We start from the raw sequence: 22,502 nt of genomic DNA, 5'->3' as shown, positions 1-22,502 counted from the left end.
CATGACCTAGGAGGGAAGATGGAAAAAATTGGGTTTGTTTAGTCTGGAAAAGAGAAAACTGAGGGGGGACATGATAACAATTTTCAAGTATGTAAAAGGTTGTTCTTCTTAACCTCTGAGGATAGGTAAAGAAGCAATGGGCTTAAATTGCAGCAAGGAAGATTTAGGTTGGACATCAGGAAAAACTTCCTAACTGTCAGGGTGGTTAAGCACTGGAGTAAATTGCCTAGGGAGGTTGTGGAATCTCAATCATTGGAGATTTTTAAGAGCAGGTTAGGCAAACACCTGTTGTCAGGGATGGTCTAGATCAGGGGTGGCCAACCTGAGCCTGAGAAGGAGCCAGAAGGAGCCAATGTACATTGCCAAAGAACCACAGTAATATGTCAGCCTCTCCACACACATACACCCCCGCTCCCAGCACCTCCCGATCAGCTGTTTCGTGGTGTGCAGGAGGCTCTGGGGGAAGTGGGAAGAGTGAGGGCACAGCAGGCTGAGGGGATGGGAAGGGGTGGAGTGAGGGCAGGTCCTCTGGCAGAGCCAGGGGTTGAGCAGTGAGCATCCCCCCAGCACACTGGAAAGTTGGCACCTATAACTCCAGCCCCAGAGTTGGTGCCTATACAAGGAGCCGCATATTAACTTCTGAAGAGCCGCATGTGGCTTCGGAGCCACAGGTTGGCCACCCCTGGTCTAGATAATACTTAGTCCTGCCATGAGAGCAGGGGACTGGACTAGATGACTTCTCAAGGTCCCTTCCAGTCCTATGATTCTATGATTACCTCCTCTGAGGGTGTGTGGCTGCACTTTGTTTTCTCATTGAGGCAGGGAGTGACAAGGAAGGATTTATTAGTTGTATACACCATTTTCTTGTCCCATCCATATATGGCCTTGTATTCTTTCAGGTTCATCATTAGATCATGAAGATCAAGCTATAGGTGCTCTGGCTGCCTTCAAGATCATAGGCTCTTTTCTCCTTCTCCATTAGGTCTGCACAGGTAGCTTTGAGATCCTCAGTGTTCTCCTGTTTCAATTTCCAGCCAGTGTGAGAGTCCTGCTCGCAGATCTTCTGCTTTGAGATTTTTTTGTATTGAAATGGTCAGGACCACAGCACAGCTGCACAGAAGGAAAACCAGCAAAACTCATTCCCTCTTCCTGTTCCAACTTAGGGACAGCTGAGGGAGCATGGTTGCCATCATAATGCATCTCTTGTCATTCCCTCTCCTCTTCCAGTGCAGAGACAGCTGAGGGGGCACCCCATCATACATCGCCTCCTGTTCCTGCCAGCTCATGTTCCTGTGGTAGGACAGCTGGAAGCAGGGGCTTCCATTATATAACACCTCCTGCTCTCACTCTGACACAGCAGCATATATTCAACAGGAGGGAAAACACTTGGAAAACAGTAATATTAAATGGATATACAGGTGATTGGGAACAGCTTGCAGGATGGTGATGTAGATGAAACAAATGAAAAAGCCTATGCACTTTGGGACTGTATATTCAGAGACATCATGTCACAGAACAGAGAGGTAATAGCCACTCACTACAGAGCTCCATTCTGGCTCTCCAAACCTAGAACATGCTGGGCATCCCAGCATCAGAAAGTTTTCAACAGGGGGGAATTCAGGGAAGAGCAATACAAATTTCAGGGACTTTCTTCTGAGGAAAGATGAACTAAACATTTACAGCTTGGCTAAGTGACACGTAAGTGGGGAGATTTGAGGTGTGTAAATACCAGTGAGAGATAGAAATGATTTAATGTGGTTCGAGGGGATATAAGTAGTAATAGGGAGTTGATGTGCAATGAAGAAAAATGTAGGCATTCAACATGCAAGATCTCCTATTTCTTCCATCATCTGTAGAATAGAGGGAGGGGATGTCTCATCATGATAACTCTGAGTTGCTGTGAACAGCATTCTATGCACTTCCAGAGGCAGAGGGTCATCATCATCATCATCATCATGTTCCTATTACGCCTCTGGCATTTAGGGCAGCGATGTAGCTCCTCCACTCTTGTCTGTTTCTGGCTAGTCTTTCAATTGTTCCTCAGCTATGCCCCAGGTTTTTCAGCTCAGCTTCCACAGCCCTCGTTTTCGCTTGCCTTCAGATGTCCATCTTATTGCTACTCTGGTGATGGAATGAGTTTCCATCCAAAGCACATAGCCAATCCATCTCCAACACCTCCTGGCAATGATGGTGCTCATATCCTCCTGGCTGCACTCTGTCAATAGATCTTGGTTTGAGATTGTTCTGGGCCAAAAGATATGGAGGATTTTTCTGAGGCAGGTTGTATGGAATGAAGACAGTTTGGACATGTTGTACTTTCTCATTCCCCAGCATTCTGCACTATAGTGTTGAAAGTATGCAGCTCTGATAAATCTTGAGTTTGGTTTTGGTGTGGTATTTTGATGATTTCCAGACTGCATTTAAGCTCCTGAAGATGATCCTGGTTTTATTGATTTCGTTCCGGATGTCCTGACTTGTTCCACTGTCTTGGCTGATGGTGCTGCCCAAGTATGTGAATGTTTCTACTTTGGTGAGAACGTGATCCTCTACTGTACTGGTGATGGTGAGGCAATATTAAAGGTTATGATATCTGTCTTATTGCAGTTGAATAAGGCAGAGGGTGGGGTATCTATATTTGGTGGGAGGCTGAGAAAGTTGGCACCCTACTAGCATTAATTTAATCCTTGAGCAGCCAGATAATTCCCAGCCATATGTCTGTGTGGATTCTGCAGGTACAGACTCTGGGCGGACTCCTGTGCCGAGATGTTTGGAGGCCTCGATATTTGCGCTGTCAAAGCTGTCCACAGCAAAGATGGGAAGGACTATATCATTGAGGTGAGAGCTTGAGTGCCCGGAGGTCACATCTCCTTCATCCGAGTCCGTCCATGAACACAAACCCTTCCACACATGCTGACATGCTCAGACAGTCAGACGTACTCTAAGTACATGCTCTGCCCCTTGACCCAGTCATTTTCTCCTCACAGGGACCAGCATCATTTCAACTAATGTGCCCAAGCAACGACTCTCTGTGAGTCACAACCAAATTGCCAGATAGCTGTGAATGGGCTCCTGGGTCAAAGTTAAGATTAGGAGTCAGTCACAAGCAGGGTGCATGTCACATAGGAGCCAATGATGAACCGGATGGAACTAGAACTGTAGGGAAGAGGACTATAAGTAGCATGAATGAGCCTCATTGTCTTCATCGGACCCTGGATGCGCCCCTTAAAATCGTTTGCCCAGGCCTGAGTTTATTGAGCTAGCAGATAAACAAGACAAACCCTCAGGAGAGTTTGTGGGTTCCAGTCACATTGGCTGCACCAGCTGTGGTTGAGAAGGCAAGCGTTCAAAGTGATACCTCTCATGTCAGGGAGTTGAACAGGGGACTGGGACGGGTAACATGATCTGGGTCATTGGAACAGGACGGGTCATGAAAAGCTGGCAGGAAAATCAAATTGGAAACTCAAGAGCCACTCCAGGCGTGACCAAATCTGGCAACTGATCTAGCGTCCTCTGCTCCATGTGATGTTATTGGAAGTGAGGCTCAGCAGCTGACCTGCTATGAACTCCACCAACACAGCCCAGGCAGAGGAAGATGAGCAAAGCTGGCTTGCAGTTGCGTTCAAGGGTGCTGACACATTAGAAAGCTGTGTGTGGGAGAGCACTCCCACCCACTGAGGCTTGGGAAGCTGATGAGAACCACATGAGCCTTACAGCGACTGCACATTCCAGTCTTGTGCATCTCCTCCTCAGGGACCAGGGACCTGTCAAAGGTCATATAATCCAAGTGCTCTGCCAGCAATGAAAACATTAGCCTGCTTCTTCCAAATGGCAAGAGGGGTGCTGCTGTCATTCTGACTCCTCTATGTAAGTTGTCAGGAGCTTTTAGTGGAGCTGCTCCTCTTCAAACCCTACCCCAGAACAGAGTCTTTTAAACTCAACATACTTCAGCCTGTGTGTGTGTGTACACACCTGCCCGTGTCTGGGGGAAGGTAAGAAGGTACGCACACCTACCTCTCTGAATGCATGGGTGCCTGTGTGTACACACACACTTTCCTGTGTTGTTTTGTATGTGGGGTTTGACCCATCTGCCTTTGTACGGGTATGTGTGTACATGTCTGCCTCAGTGAGTATGTGTGTGGAGGAGGACTGCACACCTGCTTCTGTGTATGACTTTGGGATGGAGGTGGGGTTGCATACCAGCTTCCATGTTTGTGTCACTGAGTTGAGGGCAGGCCCATCGACTTACACCCATTACCACATTGCACACACAAACAGAAACACACACCTGAACACAAATCACTCCGTGATTCTACTCTGAACAAAACACACAGGGTGAGGTCAGCTGATACAAATCAGGGGAGCCACGCTGATTTTCAACTGAGCTAAGCCAAATTATAGCAGCTGAGGATCTGGCCCAGAGGATCTGCTATGCCAGGGGTTCAGCAGGAGTTCAGATACCAGGCTGATGGGCACTGTATGGCAACATGAATGGAATAGAATAGAATAAAGCAAAGCCGGCACATTTTCTACTTTATGCCAGTTCTGAGAGAGAAGCTGAGAAGTACTGTAATTACTTTCCTCTAGTCCAGTTCCTTGAGTGGGCTTCTTTTTTGGCCAGAAGCTGGTGGATTGGTTGTTTTGTTGGGGGGGGGGGCAAACAGCTGCATTTCACTTTGTGAGAAGGAAAATTTGCTGTGAAATTTTGCAAGAAATGACTCCAAAATTTGCTGAATGAATAAATAAATAAATGCTAAAGTTTGCACAATGGCATGGAACCAAGGAATGAATGTTCACAATGTGAAAACTGTTCCCTGAGAGACACTCACAAAATTAAAGCCAGCCAAATCTGTGTCTTGTGAGATTTATGAGCATTGCTTATGGCAACGGGCTCAGATTAGGAGTGAGGAGGTTGAGCGCAGGAAAGGAGGATTATGCTATCCGGAAATCTGACAAAATTAATATAAATTTATATTCAACCTGATTTCCATACTTTTACTGTATTACTAGTTTAGCTCTCCATCTTTATTTGCCACATGGCATTGGGGTAGTTTTGCAGTACTTTACGGGCTACAATCAGAGGTAGAGTCACTTTCCTTGATTTCAGCACTCTTCACTCACGTAGAGCAGTGTTAACTTTGATTCAGCATACTGGTATTTCTTTCTCTGCACTAAAGGGCTTTGTCACTCAGTCCGGCATTTTCAGAAGGGCTCAGCACCCGTAACTGAGGCTAAGTTTTCAGAAGAGTTTCATTCCTCTTTAGGCACCTGGATGAGTGGTCACATTTTCAAAGTTGCTCAGTGCACAGGGTGCATGCTGGGGGTTGTGCACTTGAAAATCTGGCCCATTTTTGTAATCTAAAATAAGGCCACAATGATGACAGACAGCGGGGGTGGGTAAAATGATCCATGAAACTAAAGAGCAATCAAAATTGGATTGACTTCATGTTTTTTATTCTTCTCTCATGGCTCTTCAGGCCAGCAGTGCCACATCTATTGCTATCGTAGAGCTCTGTGGATCTAGCCACATGCACTACAAGGACTCTACTGCTCTGCGTGATGGCCTGTCCAGCCTTTCACCATTGTCGTATCAATCCCTTTGATCTGTCCAATCATCTGTTTCCTTCCTTCCCCGCCAATCACCCAACACCTCGACACTTGCACATGAGAACATGGAATAACAAACCCAGCCTCCAGCTCTTGGCGTAAGATAGAAGGTGGGGAAGGGGTTTTTCTGGATCTCTTCTCTGCCTTGCCGCCTTCCGTTCCCTCTGAGATATCTTATCAAGCAACAGCAGCTGTGTCAGGAGACAGCCAATGACCTTGGGCAACTACAAAGGCAGGGTTTGTGTGTGCTGACATCTTCCCCTCTCCCTCAGCTGTTCTTTGGTCTCATTCTCAGGAAGAGATAAGAGGAATACGTTTGTATTTCATATAGTCCATCTGGGTGGTTTATCTCAGTATTATGGGGCCAGATTCTGATCTTGGCACCTGTATAACTCTGGAGTAGCTGCACTGACACAACTGAGAGCATCATTTGACCCAGAAAAACTGTGTCCTTTCTTATCAGCTTCATTCTCTCCATGCCTTAGTCAGTGATAGCCCAGCATTTGAGCTCCGTCAATCAATACCACAGAAGTGAGCTGGGTCAGGAATCACAAAATAAGACATAGAGACAACCTAATGCCTTACAGTGTGTATGATAAAACCCATTGTTTCATGTTCTCTGTGTGTGTATATAAATCTTCCCACTGTATTTTCCACCAAATGTATCCGAAGAAGTGAGCTGTAGCTCACGAAAGCTTATGCTCAAATAAATTTGTTAGTCTCTAAGGTGCCACAAGTCCTCCTTTTCTTTTTGCTAATGCCTGATGTTGCTCCATTGACTTTGATGGGCCTGAAACAGGATTAATTTAGCCCTGGATGTCTCTGTTTCTAAATGATACCCTGTCCTTTCACTTCAGCCAGCATATCACATGCTGCTGCAGTAATGATGGAAAATAATTCCTAAAATGAAGAGATGAGGGATTTTTTTTTAATACAGACCTATCACTACACGGTTATTTACACCAAGAGTTAGTGAGTGAGCAGATTACTTCACTGGATAATGGCTTGTTAAAGGGAACAATGGCACCATCTAGTGGTCATAAACCATCCCTTTCACAGTAAATTAACAAGGTAAATGAAGTTGACATGGTTTTTCTACATATGAGCTGGTGCCAGAATTGCCAAATGAAATGGGGATGCCTCGTGGAGCTACATGCTAGTGAGACCCCCCTAATAGAAGTCAGGTTAAATTTCAAGTCCAATGGTTTATAGTTCTCCCAGCCACACCTTTGTGGCAGCCAAACCCAGCTATCTCTGGACCCTAAGAAGCCTGTTCTACAAAGAAGCGGAGGAGATGACAGCCGAGTTGAACACCATTTAATATATTTATCTGACCCCCTTCCATTTAACCTGCTCCACACATACCCTGGGGGTGGGCAAACTTTTTGGCCTGATGGCTGCATCAGGTTTTGGAAATTGTATGGAGGGCAGGTTAGGGGAGGCTGTGCTTCCCCAAACAGCCAGGCGTGGCCCAGCCCACCCCCATCTGACCCCCCACACACACTTCTAGCCCCCTGATAGCCCCCCCAGGACTCCTGCCCCATCCAACCACTCCTTCCCCCATCCCCTGACTGCCCCCCGCCGCCCCATCCAACCCCCCCTCTCCTTCCTGACTGCCCCCAGGACTCCTGCCTCCATTCAACCCTCCTGTTCCCCTCCCTCTGACCGCCCTGACCCCTATCCACACCCCCGCTCCCTGACCACTCCCCCCAACTCCCCTGCCCTCTGTCCAACACCCTTGCCCCCTTACTGCACTGCCTGGAGTACCGGTGGCTGCTGGCACTACAGCCATGTCGCCCAGAACACCAGGACAGGCAGCCGTACTGCCTAGCTGGAGCCAGCCATGCCACCGCGTAGCACAGACCACCGGGTCAGACTGGGCTCAGCAGCTGCGCTGCCCCAAGAGCTCGCAGCCCCGCTGCCCAGAGCGTTGCGCACTGAGGCTGCTGGGGAGGAGGAACAGCAGGAGAGGGGCCGGGAGTGAGCCTCCCAGGCCACGAGCTCAGGGGCTGGGCAGGAGGGTCCCACGGGCCGGATGTGGCCCACTGGCTGTAGTTTGCCCTAGACCATAAATCAAGAAAGCAATGGATTTTGGTACCACTCCTCTTCTCATCAGATTTTCAAAATTAAAGTTGTCCACAGACATAGCTTCTGGATTTTATATAAGTTCATATGTAACGAAACTAAAGTGGAGACCAAATTAAGGAGAGTTGAACAGTTACTCCATGAATAAGTCACCTCTGTGTCAGATGATCAGGTTGGAACTATCTGTTGATGAACTGATGACACAAACAGACTTCCTTAAACCTACCTATAGAAATGTGTGCAGAACATTCTGCTTAATAATAATAATAATATTTAGGTCTTACAGAGTGCTTTTCATCAATAGATCTCAAAGCATGTTACAAAGGAGGTCAGTGTCATTAGCCCCATTTTACAGCTAGGGAACCTGAGACACAGAGGGGGAAGTGACTTAACCAAGGTCACCCAGCCAGTCAGTGGCAGAGCTGAGAATAGAGTCCCAGTCCAGACTGTATGCTTGGAACTCTAGTGGGGCAGACTTGAGGTTGCAGTTGTTATCTGAGTGTGTCAGTACCTTATCTAGCAAATGCAAACTTTAATGCTGCATTTCTAAAGTTTCATGGTCTTAAAAGGCACTAACATTCTGATAGGTTAATAAGCACCCCCAGTGAACCTTAGCTTCATCATAATGAAGTGCTTTGTATGGGGCTTGGTTAATGTTTGTAAAGCTGTTGGGATATGACAAACAACTTTGATGATTATGGTGGTGTTTCAGGGGTGGCGTACAGTGTGGGTCTCACCCTTTTTAAGACTGTGGACCCCTTCAAACCTTTCCTTCCTCACCTCCCCTGTGGTAATTGTAGTGTGTTTACATGGCAAAGTAATGTCAGCACTGCATAAAGGAGACCAGCTGAGAGGAAGTTTACTTTCATGGCATGGGTGCTGCTATTTGGAGACATCCTGTCTATTTTGTGCCTGTGTTGTTTATTTCCTTATTTCCTGTAGAGCGTTGCATTGATTAATACCAGCTCTTCCCTGGTTGCCTCTAGTCCCCCTTGCACTAATCTGCACGGGTCTCTTTGCGGTTTGTTTCCTTTCTCCTTTATACCTGGAACCCTTCGGAGCGTCATCCACAAATATCACCACAGTTAAACTCCAGAGAAACACCCATCAATGAAAGACATTCAATCAGCCTTTTTGGGTGTAGGAAGAATCTAGTTTGATCAAAAAAAAAGTCTCTAGAAACCTGTATCAAGCCTAGGCCTGGGCTCCAACTGGCAGGAGGCATCGTTTCTCAAAAACTGAGATATGCACCAGCCATTGTGATAGGCAGCTCCCTCCACTTCAGGATGTGGGCAAATGATGGGAATAGGTGCCTGGGGATGTAGTAACACAACAGAGCTTGGCATCCAATTGAGTGTCTAGACCTGCCTCTGCCACTAGGAAGCCACCTTAATAGTTGTCCTTTTCTCTCTCTGTGCAGGTGATGGATAGCTCGATGCCCCTGATAGGGGAGCATGTGGAGGAGGACACACAGCTCGTAGCTGATCTGGTTGTCTCCAAAATGACTCAGCTTCTTGTGACTGTAGGATCTACCCCCTCACCTCCAAGGCCTTGGGTAAGTGTGGATGGAGCCATTCAGAAAAGCAGGTGCTTTCTCAAACCCCAATGAGTGTTCAGCCAATCACGTACCTCAGTGGATTGAATGTTCTGGTGCTGTTGCACACAGATGTCACCCCATGCAAAGTATTGGATCGTTCTGCTGTTACTGTTGCAGGGGGTAGCTCTTCCATAAACCCTTCATGGGTTGTCCCTGAGCAATGTCTCTCTTCATATTACCATGGCATCATTCTCATTCAGCTTATTCATCACATACATATACCCTGGGCCCTTTTGACTGGGTACAGACTGTGACCAAGACTACAAATTTTAGAGAAGCATCATCAGAGACAAACATTGTAGAAGTTTGGCGAGAGGTGGACTCACAGAGTGGGCAAGGGTATGGCAGCAGAAAGGGCAAGCGTAGGAGCATCTCCTGCTCACAAATGTCCAAGCAGTATGGGGCAGCTGTTGCTATGGCAACTCAGATTGGGTGGCATGATGGCAGGCAATAACATGTTGAGCTAGGTGCCTTTGTAAGTGACAGCAGTGAGCTGACGTACTGTGGACTGAGGAAGAGGGGGTTAGAATCAGTTTAAAGTCACGGCATCCAATAACTTCAGTAAAGAGCAGCCAACCTATGCCAGGGAGAGTCTGGAGGGATCATTAACTCTGTCCCTCCCAGGGGGAATTAAGTCTGAGAGCTTCTGCAGGGTTTATAAAGAAAACTTATCCCCCATCTCTGCCCACAAAGAACAGGCAGATTCTTAGCTGGACCCCAGCAATACATGACTCGGTGGCCTATAAAGCCAAACAATGTGGCTTGTTCACTGCTGATGGAGCCCCTGCTCCTCTTAGGGTCTCTGCTCCCATGAGTGAATATTAACATGAGTTCTGTGTGCACGTAGAGGAGACTCTAGAACTCTTTATAGTTTGGCAGCAACTCTCCATCCCCGCTTGACAGGATAGCAATCCCCACGATTGAGTTTATTCCAGCCTTTGCCTCTCTGGTGAAAGCCGGTGCATCCCAAAGGGAACCAGTGAGGCTTCCTACCACTCTTAGACCCTTCTCTAATGGCATCCCTGCTTCTTTAGAGAGACCCTGTGTCTCAGCCACCAGTCCCTGAAAAGAAGGCCTGGCTGATGTTGCCGTTCATCAGAACCCATCATTTCTGCTTTTAAACTGAGCAGAAGGCCTCCTGTTTAGTGCACCCACCTCACCACACACTCACCCCAGGCCGAGTACTGAATCCACCTTATTTTAGAGCAACATTTGCCAATGGCAGTTCTGAATGTCTGAACCGCACCATGGCATGACATACCAAGGTTTAAATAAAAACATCTGTGAATATGAGTACCGTTTTTAAGTCTATAGCAGGAACCCAGGGAGGAGGGATTGGAGAAAAGTCAAGGCAGTAAAGTATTAAGTAAGACTTTCATTTTAATAATACTCCTTCCCCTTTTCCCCTGAAGCTGTCAGCTGGTTCTTTATATAGGGAGGAACCCCTGTTGGATAGTCATTAGATGGAATTAAAGATGCATTATTGACTGTCTTTTTGGGGAAAGAGAAAAAGTTAGTTAAGATGGTCTGGAGCTGTTGCTGCTGAAGTCCAGTCCTCCTTTGTTTAAGACAAAACAAGACAATCACACAACAGAGGAGAGAAAAGAACAGTAAAGATAGAAAATGCAGCTTCTGTCTCTGGTGCTGCCTTTCCCTTGCATCCTTGCTGCTGGGAAAACACAGACACAGCGTATGGTCTGATCAGCCACGCTGAGATCTGGCAAACTATAGCAGTCTTCGGCTCTTTAAAGTATTGCTTGTGGCTGCCTCTCCAGACCCAGGCTCATCACAGTGTTGCGAACGGAGGACTTGTCTGGGATGGCTAAGCCAGATGCTTATTAGACAGAAAGCACAGAGAAAGGAAAGAGCAGAAATAAGGTAGGTAAAGAAAATGAAACACAGGGGAGGGGTGACAGCAGGAACCCAAGTCTCATATCCCAGGTGTTGTTCAGGATTTGGCTGAAGCTGGTAGCAATGTCACCTGATTCCCTCTCTTTGGCCCGGTGTAGTCAGACTGCCTTTCAGGAACAGGGCAGCAAAGACCCAACTTGTAACATGGCGAATCCCAGGAGACTTTGGGAGTGGCAGCCACAGTGACAAAGCTCAATCCTTCCAGCCCACGCATCCAGCCCCATCCATTTAGTGACTCCAAAATGAACAATGTCCAAGATGGGTTGGCAACCACATCCCAATAACATTAACTAATTAAAACACACGTCAGTGATTTCAACTATAAACATTTCTTCCCATTTCTAGACTCGTTTAGCTCCTTGTCATGCCAACCCATGACTTTGCCAGGAGCCTTGAAGGCCCCTTAACATAGTTCTTTTAACCTAAACAATCCAGTTTGGACCAGTCTATTTGTCTCCAACTTTGCTGACTTTCATAAACAATTTTATGTAACAGGCTGAGTTAGACTCTTGTTACCTTGGACAGCTTAGAGTACAGGCCTCTGCACAACAATCCCGTGTTGTTTAAACTGTTTATGAATGATCAGAAAAGGACAGTGAGCAGAGAGACAGCAAAATGAGAGAGGACTGGGAGGAACTTCAGCAAGACCTAACCAAGCTTGGTGAATGAGAAACACAATGGCAAACGAAATTCGATGTTGATAAATGCAAATTAATGCACATTGGAGGGGAAATTTTAAACTACTTGTTTTAAATTAACTGCATCAACTCAACTGGCCTCACGGTAGACAGCTCAGTGAAAACCTCTGTTCAGTGCACAGCTGCAGACAAAAAAATTAAACAAGTTGTTAGGATTCATAAGAAATGGGATGGTGAACAACAGGGAGACTATTTTAATGCCTTTATACAAATCAGTGGTGCAGCCTTATCTGGATACTGTTTGCAGTATTAATTACCCCATCTGAAAACGGATAGTGCACAACAAGAGAGGGCTCAGAAAAGAGTGGTGAGAAAGATCCCGGGCCTGGAAACACTCTCCTGGGAAGGTAGACTGAAATGATGAGCTTGTTCTCCTTAGAAAGGAGACAAATAACCCTCAACATAATAAAAATAGATAAAATAATGATCTAGAGAAGATAGTTTTGGAACATCTATTTTCCTTGTCTCTTAGCAGAGAACAAGGGGCATTCAATGAAATTAAAAGGTGGGAAACCAATCAAAGGAAATAACTAGACTGTGGTATTCACTGCCACAGAAAGTCATTGAGACCAAGAACTTAGTAAGATTGAAAAATGAATTGGACATTATAGGGATGTCAGGAATTTCCGGAGTTATAATTAATTGACAATCCATGTGGAAGGGATATTACACCTCATGGCTTAAGCCAATTTCTAAGTATTAGAAATCAGGATGAGACCTGATAACTCCACACCTGTTTAGTGCAGGGTTCTTACATACTTCTGCCTTTGAAGCATCTAGTGCTCACGACTGTGCTAAATGGGCCTCAGGTTTGATCCAGTCTGGTAATTCCTCTGTTTGTAAACCCACTTTTAAAAAATGTAACTCTGCAGTCATTCTCTTCTAGCTAAAAGAAAAGGAGTACTTGCGGCACCTTAGAGGCTAACAAATTTATTTGAGCATAAAAATATGGAACGCTAAGAGTTTCCATGCTCTTTCCTACACTGTTCTCCATCAAATACCATGGAACCTTACAGGCCTTATGCTGCAGTGGCAGAGTGTGTGTTGAAAACACCACAACATTCAAAATTCTATCATCCCTAGGCTTCTCCTTTTGAACATGTTCTGACTGTAATGATTTTTTTCCAGCCTCAACAAGTCCAGCCTCAGTCAATGAAATCACAGATGCAGCCTCAGCCTGGACCCCAGCTTGGGCAATCATCCCAACCACGGCCACCTCCTCAAGGTACTGTACTCTAGGACCTCTGGCAAAGGAAACCTAGACAGTTCATTCTGGGATTCGATTCAGACTGTACACAGGAATCTCTTCACCCGTCACTGAAGTTGACAGGCATCCAGCGTGGCAATAAAATACAGCAACTGTTCAACAGTGCACAGTAACATCACACAACAGTTTAGAAAAGGCAGTCAAGAAGAATAGCATCTCCAGTGGAAAATGCAGGAAGAATTGAGCTCAGCAGAATGTAATTGCCCAAGCTGGAATTTGGTCAAGACATTGGGGTAACGCTTTCACTCATGCACAAGAGTACATGAGATCTTTAAAGATCATTAGCTTTACTCTCTGTAACAGTGTATAAAATGTTAAGGGACATGTCTGTCTATTTTCATTTGCTAGGAGCATCGTTTTATGTGACTTTAGGATGGCAGAAAAGTCAGGCTTTGCTCTGAGGGTCTCTCATCCAAAAATGCTGAAGCATCCACCCACTGATCATGTTATAATATAGAAGCATGGATGGTGATGTGGCATACAAGCCCCACATCGTAACTATCCAGGGAAGATGCTGTTGACCCAAACTTCCATTTTCTGTTGGGAGAGCTAGTTCTCCCATTGATTCCAACCTTTCACCCCAACAATTCAGGCTCCCACACAAGACTCAAAGACAAGAAATGGTGATAATCACATGGAGAACTAAGGCACGCTGAGACAGCTCTACCTGGGAGAAGGATGGCAGGGTTCCCTTGGTGTTAAGAAGGCAAAGAACTGTACAGCAACTCTGTAGATATGGGCATGTTGCCACAGATCAACAGGTTAATGGCATCCAGTGTCCATAACAAATATTTTTCCTTAGTTCTCTGCATGGAGTGAGTCTGAAACGTTTCTCCTTTCACTAGAGCCCATTCCCCCATGCAGCTGCTCCTTGTTTAATGTGTCTTGTGCATCTTTGTGTCCATGTTTCCTGCAGGGGGTCCACGCCAGCCCCAGGGATCTCAGCCTCCGCGGACTGGAGCACCTCCACAACAACGGCTCTCTCCTCAGGGCCAGCAGCCCCAGAGTCCCCAGTCTAGCTCACCTCAGCAGCAGAGGTCGCCTGGATCCCCACAGCTAACACGATCTTCCACTGGAACCTCCCCAGTCCAGGCCTCCAAGCCGGGCATCTTTCCACCACAGCAGCCTAGACCTCCTGCCCAAGGACGGGCTCCTGCTCAACAAGGCCTTGGTGAAACACCCAAGCAGCAGGCCTCCCCACATCCACACCTGAAGTAGGTGCCCTTTAAGCTAACAGATTTGTAGATCTGAAAAAGATGTCTTTAAAAGCATCCTGGCTTAGCAGATAGGCCAGGGCCTGGCTGATCCCTTGTTGCCAGGCAACAGCATTCTTCAAGACTCAGGGCTGGGCAACAGTGACTTAATTGGTACAAGTGCCCCTGTGCTGATGCTCTCCATGGAACTGGCCTTGGCAGATCCTTGGGCCACATGAGTGTTTTTTCAGGGTGAGAGGTCCTTTGCATCTCTGAGATTTCACATTTTTTCTCTCTCACACACATACATTCTTTCTCCTTGCCCCCTCCTGCAAGGCACAGCTGCCATCCTCCCAGTCAAGGAAACACCATGACTGTCCTGTCATTGACCAGAGGGCTTGATGTGAGTCACACCTTCACTCTCCCCTGGGGTTAGGCTCTGCATAAACCTTTGTTGCCCCAAATTTCCAAACATTTGTAGTGAGGCTGGGAGCACTGCTATAAAGAGGGATCCAGATGGCCACTGCTTTGCTAAGCACCATGTCAGAGCAAAGCATGTGGTGCTCAATACCCAGATGGTCACTAGTGCTCCCTGTGTTGGGACCACTAGTGGAGCTGACCTGGCACTAGCAATGGTGGGGGACACCCTAGTGTAGACAAGGCCTGAAGGGCTGGGTGAACTGCTAATTCTGCCATCTGCAGATCGGAAGACAGGCTTGGGTATCCTGCATAATGAACCACTGGATCATTAGTCTGGCCTCAACAGCACTCATAGCCTCTGGCAGTGAAAAACTGAGACCTTGGAAATTAAGATGGGTCTCTGATATAGCTGTGTGGAGCACTAGGCTGGCATCCATAATCATCTCTTCTCCTGCCATGGCTGCAGCTGGGACCTTTGCTTTTCTTCACATACTGGATTTGCATGTTTGTTGAGGTTTGTAAACACCAGACGTTCCTTTGCTTGGGCTTTAGCTGTAATGTATGTATTAAGTACCTCTGATGAGGAAGTCACAGAACACACAGGCAAGGACCCTAGCTGGGAAGTGTCTGGTATCATTAACATTACTGGAGATGACCTGGTGCTCAGTCCAGCTCCCATTGTATTCAGTGGAAGTCTTTCCATTCACTTTAATGAGAGTTGGATTTGGCCTCTAGTCCATTGCAATAGCAGATAGCCACATTGAGATTTGTAAAAATGCTAGTATTGAAACCCTTGCCTCAATCTCCGCACACCCCAAACACAGCCTGAACTGTGAATATCAGAGCCATCAGCCTTCAAACAGGGCTCAGGTGCCTTCTCAACCTATGGAGACGCCCCGTATCTGCCCTTGAATTGTCTGCTGCAATTGTAGCACAGCATCAATGATGAGCTTTGAAATTCCAACTTCCCCTCCCCAAATGAATCCAACATCAGTCTTTCTCTGCATGAACGTCCCTTTCTGTTTCAGCAAATCCCAGTCCCTGACGAACACCTTCAGCATATCTGAATCATCACAACGGGGAAATGCCAATGAAGATGAGGCAAAAGCTGAAACCATCCGCAACCTGAGGAAGTCTTTTGCTAGCCTGTTTTCTGATTAACATCCCTGGAGTCAGATCAGTGCTTTTGTTAGTCCACTCTTCATATCATATCTACCCAATGTTATCGTGGAATTTACTCATTGGTACTTAATGGTTCATGCAAAATCTGGGAACATAATCCTTCAGGCTATCTTTTCTAAATGGGTTTTGCCCAGGAATTAGTTAGCCCTAGATGTTTTAATTTTAAGGGTTAGTCCAACATGGGCCAAAAAAGTGACTATGTAAAAATGGCACTTTCTACTTGGTAGATCTGCTTTGTGTGCATAGACAGTAAGATCTGCTTACTTGAGTGACCTGAAATAATTTCAAAGTACTCTTTACTGCTATCACCCCTTCCCAAGCCAACAAAGCTATTGGAGAACAAATTAGATTCTATTTTGGCTTGCACATTATTAATAGAATGAATAACTAGGTTCCCATTAAAGACTCTTTATTCTCATTGAGGCTGACCGAAAAGGAACAGAGTTTGATTTCTGATGCAAATGTGCAGAGACAGAAGTTAGAATAAACATCTGTTTACTTGAGCATGTTTGATCTGAAAATCATGGAGACATAATGAATCTGGAACCTCATAATGCTAGTTTTACAGAGTCACTTTTCTGAGCAGAACTGTATTTCAAGTAAAACTCAGTATCAGCTGTCAGTGAGTCCCAGAGATCATTGAAGCAGAGTATTATGTTGGATTTCTGCTCTGCTCAGGGCCATCTTATCAGTAGCAATTTAAATGTGTCTGTTTCATGCCTTGAGGCTATGTTTCCTATATGTGTTTCTTGATTTCTGGGAGAAAGGTGTCATGTTCTAACCCTACAGTCATAGCTCAAAAATAAACCAGAAAATAGGACTGTCGTACAGCTTGAAAAAAATAGATAATTTATGTTCAAATATAGTTCAAACTCCAGATAAAATCCATCCAAGCTGCTAAATCTGTATAATCTGACTTGGTTGCATCTGGCTTAATGATCCCCGTGGGGCAAGATTAATTAGTAGCAGAGTTTGAGGTGTTCGTTCCGTTACGAGTCTTCCATGCTACAGAATGGAGAGAGCCATGGGGTAAAATCCTGGCCCCACTTAAGTCAAAAGGAGTCAGTTTTTCATAGACGTAAGTGGGGCCAGGACTTCACCCATGGAGTCAGTGCAAGGTGAGAGACCTGTGACTGGATGGCTTCCCCCTGGAAAACTATCAGTAGAGCCTGGTGATACTCCCCCCCCCCCCGAGTTGGATGACAATGTATGCAGAACTAGTTTACAGCTGGAGCCATGATGTGTCTGATTGCCTACTCTTTTTATTAACTGCCCCAAGGAATCTCCCCTGGGGCAGGTTATCAGTATTACAGGTACCCCAAAGAATTATTTTTCTGGAGAACTTGTAAGGGTGGCAGAAGGACCAATAATTGAACCATTGCCTGCTCTGCTTTCCCTCGTGGCATGTGACAGTCTAAATCAGGGGTGTGTGCAACTAGCTTGGGACTGAGCCATGACAAAAATGAGAGTGACAGAAGCTATATAAATAGCTGGACATTAATGGAGCTAGGAAAATTTACCCCAGCTGAGGTTCTGCTCCTTGGAACAGGAGCAGTTCAATTTACAACACACCTGATGTGAGTGTGGTATTTCCATCCCACTAATCTTATGTACAGGAAGGGAGGCCCTGTGAACCCCAGTGAGGAGGCAGATGACACAGAAGACATTTCTGCTAGACTTTCCTTCTAGCTCTGTCTAGTAGTGTTGTACCAATCCTCACATGTAACTTTAGGGCTGGACCCTTGAGACCATGTCCCCTTTGCAGCACACCAGGAAGTTCCTGTTTGGGGCTGGGAGAGGACATTTTATGGATATCAAACACATTTCAGGGTGCAGCTCTGCCTGTGATTTAGTGCTTTGCTGTAAACTGAAATGGGAACAGAAACCCAAAGTAGCAAGAAAGACAGCAGGCTGGCCATCTTAGATTTTACACCAACATAGGAATAAAACCAGACAATTCCTGCACACCACCAGTAACAACTGTCACTACAGCGCAGCCACAGGGCCCCAAGGCAATCAGCTCCCAGGGACTATCCTGACTGGATCTTTGTAGATGAAATGTCTTTGGTGAGCTGAGTGCTTTCCAGCATGCCACTTTTTCTGGGTGGGGAGGTTCTTTGGACCAACAAATTATGTCTGTAGGTTAATATTGAAGGAAAAAACCTCCTGATTTATCATTTTCCTTCTGTGCTTCTAGATCTTCCTTCCGGCTTTGCTAAGTGGTGAAACACATAGCACTATAATTACAAGTTACTGCTCCTGTGCAGGAGCGAGAAAGTGGCACGTGCTGCTTTGCAGTCTCCAGGAGCAATAAAGGGGTGACAAATGGCCTTGCATTGCCATGAGCACACACTGTACTAGTGGCAAAAGCCATAGCTGATTTAACAGGCTCCATTTTGTGGAGAGGAGGTAGTGCAACTCTGGTGTGTGGGGGGGTATGTGTTCCTTCTTTACACACACACACATCAATTCTTAGGCTCTTTCCTTTCTATCTAGGCTTTTCTAGAGAGTAAAAGTTTCCAGGGTACATCAAAGAATAGGGCTCACTGCCAGAAAGCTCAGCTATTCCACCCCCACTTAAAAACCAAATAACTTGTTTTCCAGCACTGTCTATGCAAAACTGAAATAACTAGGAGACCAGTCTAGCATTGCACTTCAAATCAACCCAAAGTGGTCACTGTACCACCAATTGGAGCACTTGCTAATGCTGCTGCTCAGAGCAGCAGCGTTTACCTTCCACTGTTTACTACTACAGGCTAACAGCATTGACGCTATGCAAAGGCGACTCATCTAAGAGAATACAAATTTAAGGTAATATTTAGTGCTACTCAGCTGCTTCAGGCCCAATAACCTGAATCCTCCCCCACCCACTCATTTCTCTTCAAGACCTCTGTGCAGCTACAACTACATGCAGCCTCTAGGAGCAAAATCTACATCTCAGCCATAGGAGTCAATTGGAAGGCCCAGATGTGCTCCCAGCAGTGCACATTTAGTAACAGTGAGCTTTGGGTTTGAGGACAGTAGGACGTTTCCCCCCCCCCCCATTTTTAGCCTCCATACCATTTTAGAGTGAAGGTTTATTAAATTAAGTGATGCTTTCTCCTAAATGAAAGGTCAGTGAGAAATTCATTGATCTTTAAGGCTAGAAGGGACTACTGTGATCATCTAGTCTGACCTCCTATTTAACCCAGGCCAGAGACCCTCCCCAGTAATTCCTGCATCAAGCCCCCAACTTGTGGTGTGAACTACAACACTGCACTTGGAAAGACATGTAGTTTTGATGTAATGACTTCAAGTGATGGAGAATCCACCACATCCCTGAGTAAACTGTTCCAGTAGTTAACTACCATCACTGTTTTAAAAAAAAAAAAAAAGAAAAAAAAAAGCCTGTACTTTATACAAGCTGCTTGTTGCTATAGTGTAGTACTCTCAAGCAACCTGCATATCCCCAGCTGGCATGGCTAGCAACACCAGCATAATTCTGAGAGATACATAGGCTAGGTGAAGTCACAGAGAGTCACAGCCCCCTATTATATTTTACATATATTGGTATGTGCGACTCAGGCAGTCTCTATTCATACTACTATGGCATTATCTGACTGCAGGAGACCAAAAGAACTACAATAGTTGACTTAATTAAAGCAAGAGAGATTGGGGGCGGGATGTGCATCAACAGTTCAGACAGCAACTCAGTATCTTATTTCAAAGAAATCTCCAGTTTAAAGGAACACAGTCAAAATTGTAAGTCCCAGGCCTGCGCTACACTGACGTTTTGCCAGCATAGCTATGGGTATATGGAAAAAGTCACCTCACTGTATCCCTACTGTAGATGCAGTTATGCAAGCAAAAGTCCTATAGTTTAAAAAAAAAAAAGGTGTTATAGTTTATTTCATTTAGCAAACCAGAATAAGCTATACCAGCACAAACACTCTTGCCAGCGTAAACTGCCTCTCCCCTGGACAGGTTTCGCAAGATAGCTAGCTCTACTGGCAAACCTTTTCTAGAGTAGACAAGGCCTAAGAGTTGCTCTATGCTGAAATGTTTCATAATGTAGGACTGAGCTTCAGCTGTCCATGTCTTTTCTTGAAAATCAGTCTTTTTAGCAAAACAGTATTTTTAAACCCTACTTAACGTATGTTTTAATAGCACATGCAGTGGTTCTGACCGAAGCAGGGGGGAGGAAGGGTAGTTACAGCAAGACAGTAATGACATTATGGCACTACAAGAAGATAGTTGTTTTGATTTTAAACAAAGAATCAAAAAGATTTACATCTTTGTCTGAACTGCTCAGCTGGTGCTGCTGTAATAGCAAAGGTGTCAGGGTTACTGGCACACAGTTTATGAGAATAGAATAGAACTGGATTATAGGAATTGTTATGCTTGCAGAATTGCCATGTACAACATGAGGTAACAAATCCACTGAAAGTATAAGAGACAGACCAGCTCATTGAGGCATTTAGCTTTGTGCTCCCAAATGTCATCTTACAAGCTGCAAGCAAACAAATTGGAATGCCTAACTACCCCCCCCCCCACAAAAAACAAGGGCTGCAGTGTGTCTCAACAGCCACAATCAATTTTACTTGGTAATTCATGTTCAGTCAGTGCTCTAGCTCCTGAACAACATTTCAATTTCATGCCACACAAGAGGTCTGACAAGTCAGAAGTGCTGTAAGTTGCAGGCAGCCAAGTTTACAGGTTAGAGGTAAGAGGGTTATGTTCTATTATTAATATTCCAGTTGCACACAGGAGCCCCAACCCACCATCAGGGCTACCCTTGTGCTTGGGGAGATTTGCAAAAGCACCTATTGCTTTTAAAACCGTAAATTCCATTGAAGTCAATGCCACTTGTGCTCCTAAATCTGAGGCGCTACTGAAAGTCTCCAGTCAACAGCAAGAGACAGTCCTCATCACAGAGAGTTGATAGTCTAAATAGACAAGAGAGTGAGATGGTGGGAGAAGGGGAGTATTATCCCCATTTTACAGATAGGAAACTGAGGCATGGAGAAATAACTTGTTCAAAGTCACACAAGAGTGGGGTTTAGTGGGTGTAATTTACATGCCAAGGGGCTGAAAGAGAAGAGTGTAGCAGAAAAAGCAACTAATAGGAAGTAAATTGAAATAGGATACGGATGTACCTTATCTTATACATTCTTTTAGGCCTTTGTCTTGGTCAACCAACAGTCTCCTTAACTAGTTTGCTGCTCATTCTTCAACTAGAGTCAATAATACTGTATGCAGCACAAGAATTAGGTGCTGTGGAAATAACAGCATCAGACAGGATATCAGGGGAAAACAATATACTGTCTATGGGGTAGTGTTTACTAGTAGATTTTGTAACGATAAACAGCAGAGAGGAAGGCAGGTGGCTCACTCCAGAATCTGAAGATGAGTGACACATGTGAAAACTTTTGGGAAAAGAGGGACTTGCAGAGCTTATAAGAACAGGAACTTATGAATTACAAATACACAGCAATTCTGTTTTCATGCACCTTGCCTACAGATTAAAAAAAGTGAATATATTCTTGTGTATGACAGCAGCAGAAATGTTTGTAGACAGTTTCTCAGCCTAACCAGTGCAACTGGACCTGAAAGATAATTAATATGGTTTACATTCCAATGCAATTAAAATTCCTGTGTAATGCCAGGGATTAGAGAACCGTAAGCTTGCCCTGGGAACAATTGCTCTCCTTTCTTTCATTTATCCACCACAGATAGCGCCTCGGTGCTGCTACCTACTGTATCCTGCTCACTCCATTTGGATATTATCAGGTTTTGCATTCCGGTCAGCTTAAATTTGAAAAAAGAAAGAAAACCTATTATGCCAGTGGTTCTCAAACTGGGGATTAGTCCATGGGGGGCATGAGCTGCCAGCCTCCACCCCAAACCGCATTTTGCCTCCAGCATTTATAATGGTGTTAAATATATAAACAAGTGTTTTTAATTTATAAGGGGTGGGGGAGGGGGGTTGCACTCAAAGGCTTGCTATGTGAAAGGGGTCACCAGTACAATAGTTTGAGGACCACTGCATTATGCCATCTCATTCCTGAGTGTCCATTCGCAGCAGCTCTAGAGGTAGTGCAAATAGGGGACTGCTGCGAGTAAAAGATATGGGGCTCCAGATCTTTGATTTCCTTTGGTTTCACTTTTGGAGAATTGCATGAAGAGTGGTGACCCGTTTGCCCTCTTTTAGAACTGGAAGACTGACATGATAAGTGGGCATCCCAAAGCCAACGTTCAGCTGTTCCTCTCCATTGTATCTAATTTCATATGCATTTGTCCATGGCAAGTTTGCATTCTTATTATACATTCATGTTCGGTTATAAAAAAGTAAAAAACAGTTGTCTGGAATTGGAAGGCTCAGGGAAAAAAAAAAGTTAGATTCTTGTGCTCTAGGATACACTGTTTTAAATCCAGCACAAGAGAGCCATGAGCAATGGTAAGACTAGCTTCATTTTATAAACAGGGTCATTTCAATTCCCTTCCTTGTGAACAAGCATACATATCACAACCACCACCAGCACAATTGGCACCTATGATGGCAGTCT

At 45.3% G+C, this 22,502-nt stretch overlaps 1 protein-coding gene across 1 annotated transcript in view; it reads left to right on the top strand.

Annotated features, from left to right (window-relative positions):
- SYN3 (synapsin III) overlaps window positions 1-17,119 on the top strand; it is a 274,735-nt gene extending 257,616 nt beyond the window's left edge. Inside the window, exons 10-14 of the mRNA XM_038386748.2 lie at window positions 2,733-2,835; window positions 9,110-9,244; window positions 13,024-13,120; window positions 14,079-14,376; window positions 15,804-17,119. Of these exons, the coding sequence (XP_038242676.1) occupies window positions 2,733-2,835; window positions 9,110-9,244; window positions 13,024-13,120; window positions 14,079-14,376; window positions 15,804-15,936 (766 nt within the window). The 3' untranslated portion in view covers window positions 15,937-17,119. The remainder of the gene's footprint in view (window positions 1-2,732; window positions 2,836-9,109; window positions 9,245-13,023; window positions 13,121-14,078; window positions 14,377-15,803) is intronic.
- The last annotated feature ends 5,383 nt before the right edge of the window (window positions 17,120-22,502 follow it).

The sequence above is a fragment of the Dermochelys coriacea genome, chromosome 1 (assembly GCF_009764565.3).
Source record: "Dermochelys coriacea isolate rDerCor1 chromosome 1, rDerCor1.pri.v4, whole genome shotgun sequence".
NCBI lineage: Eukaryota > Metazoa > Chordata > Testudines > Dermochelyidae > Dermochelys > Dermochelys coriacea.
This window is presented reverse-complemented; position numbering and strand designations above follow the sequence as displayed.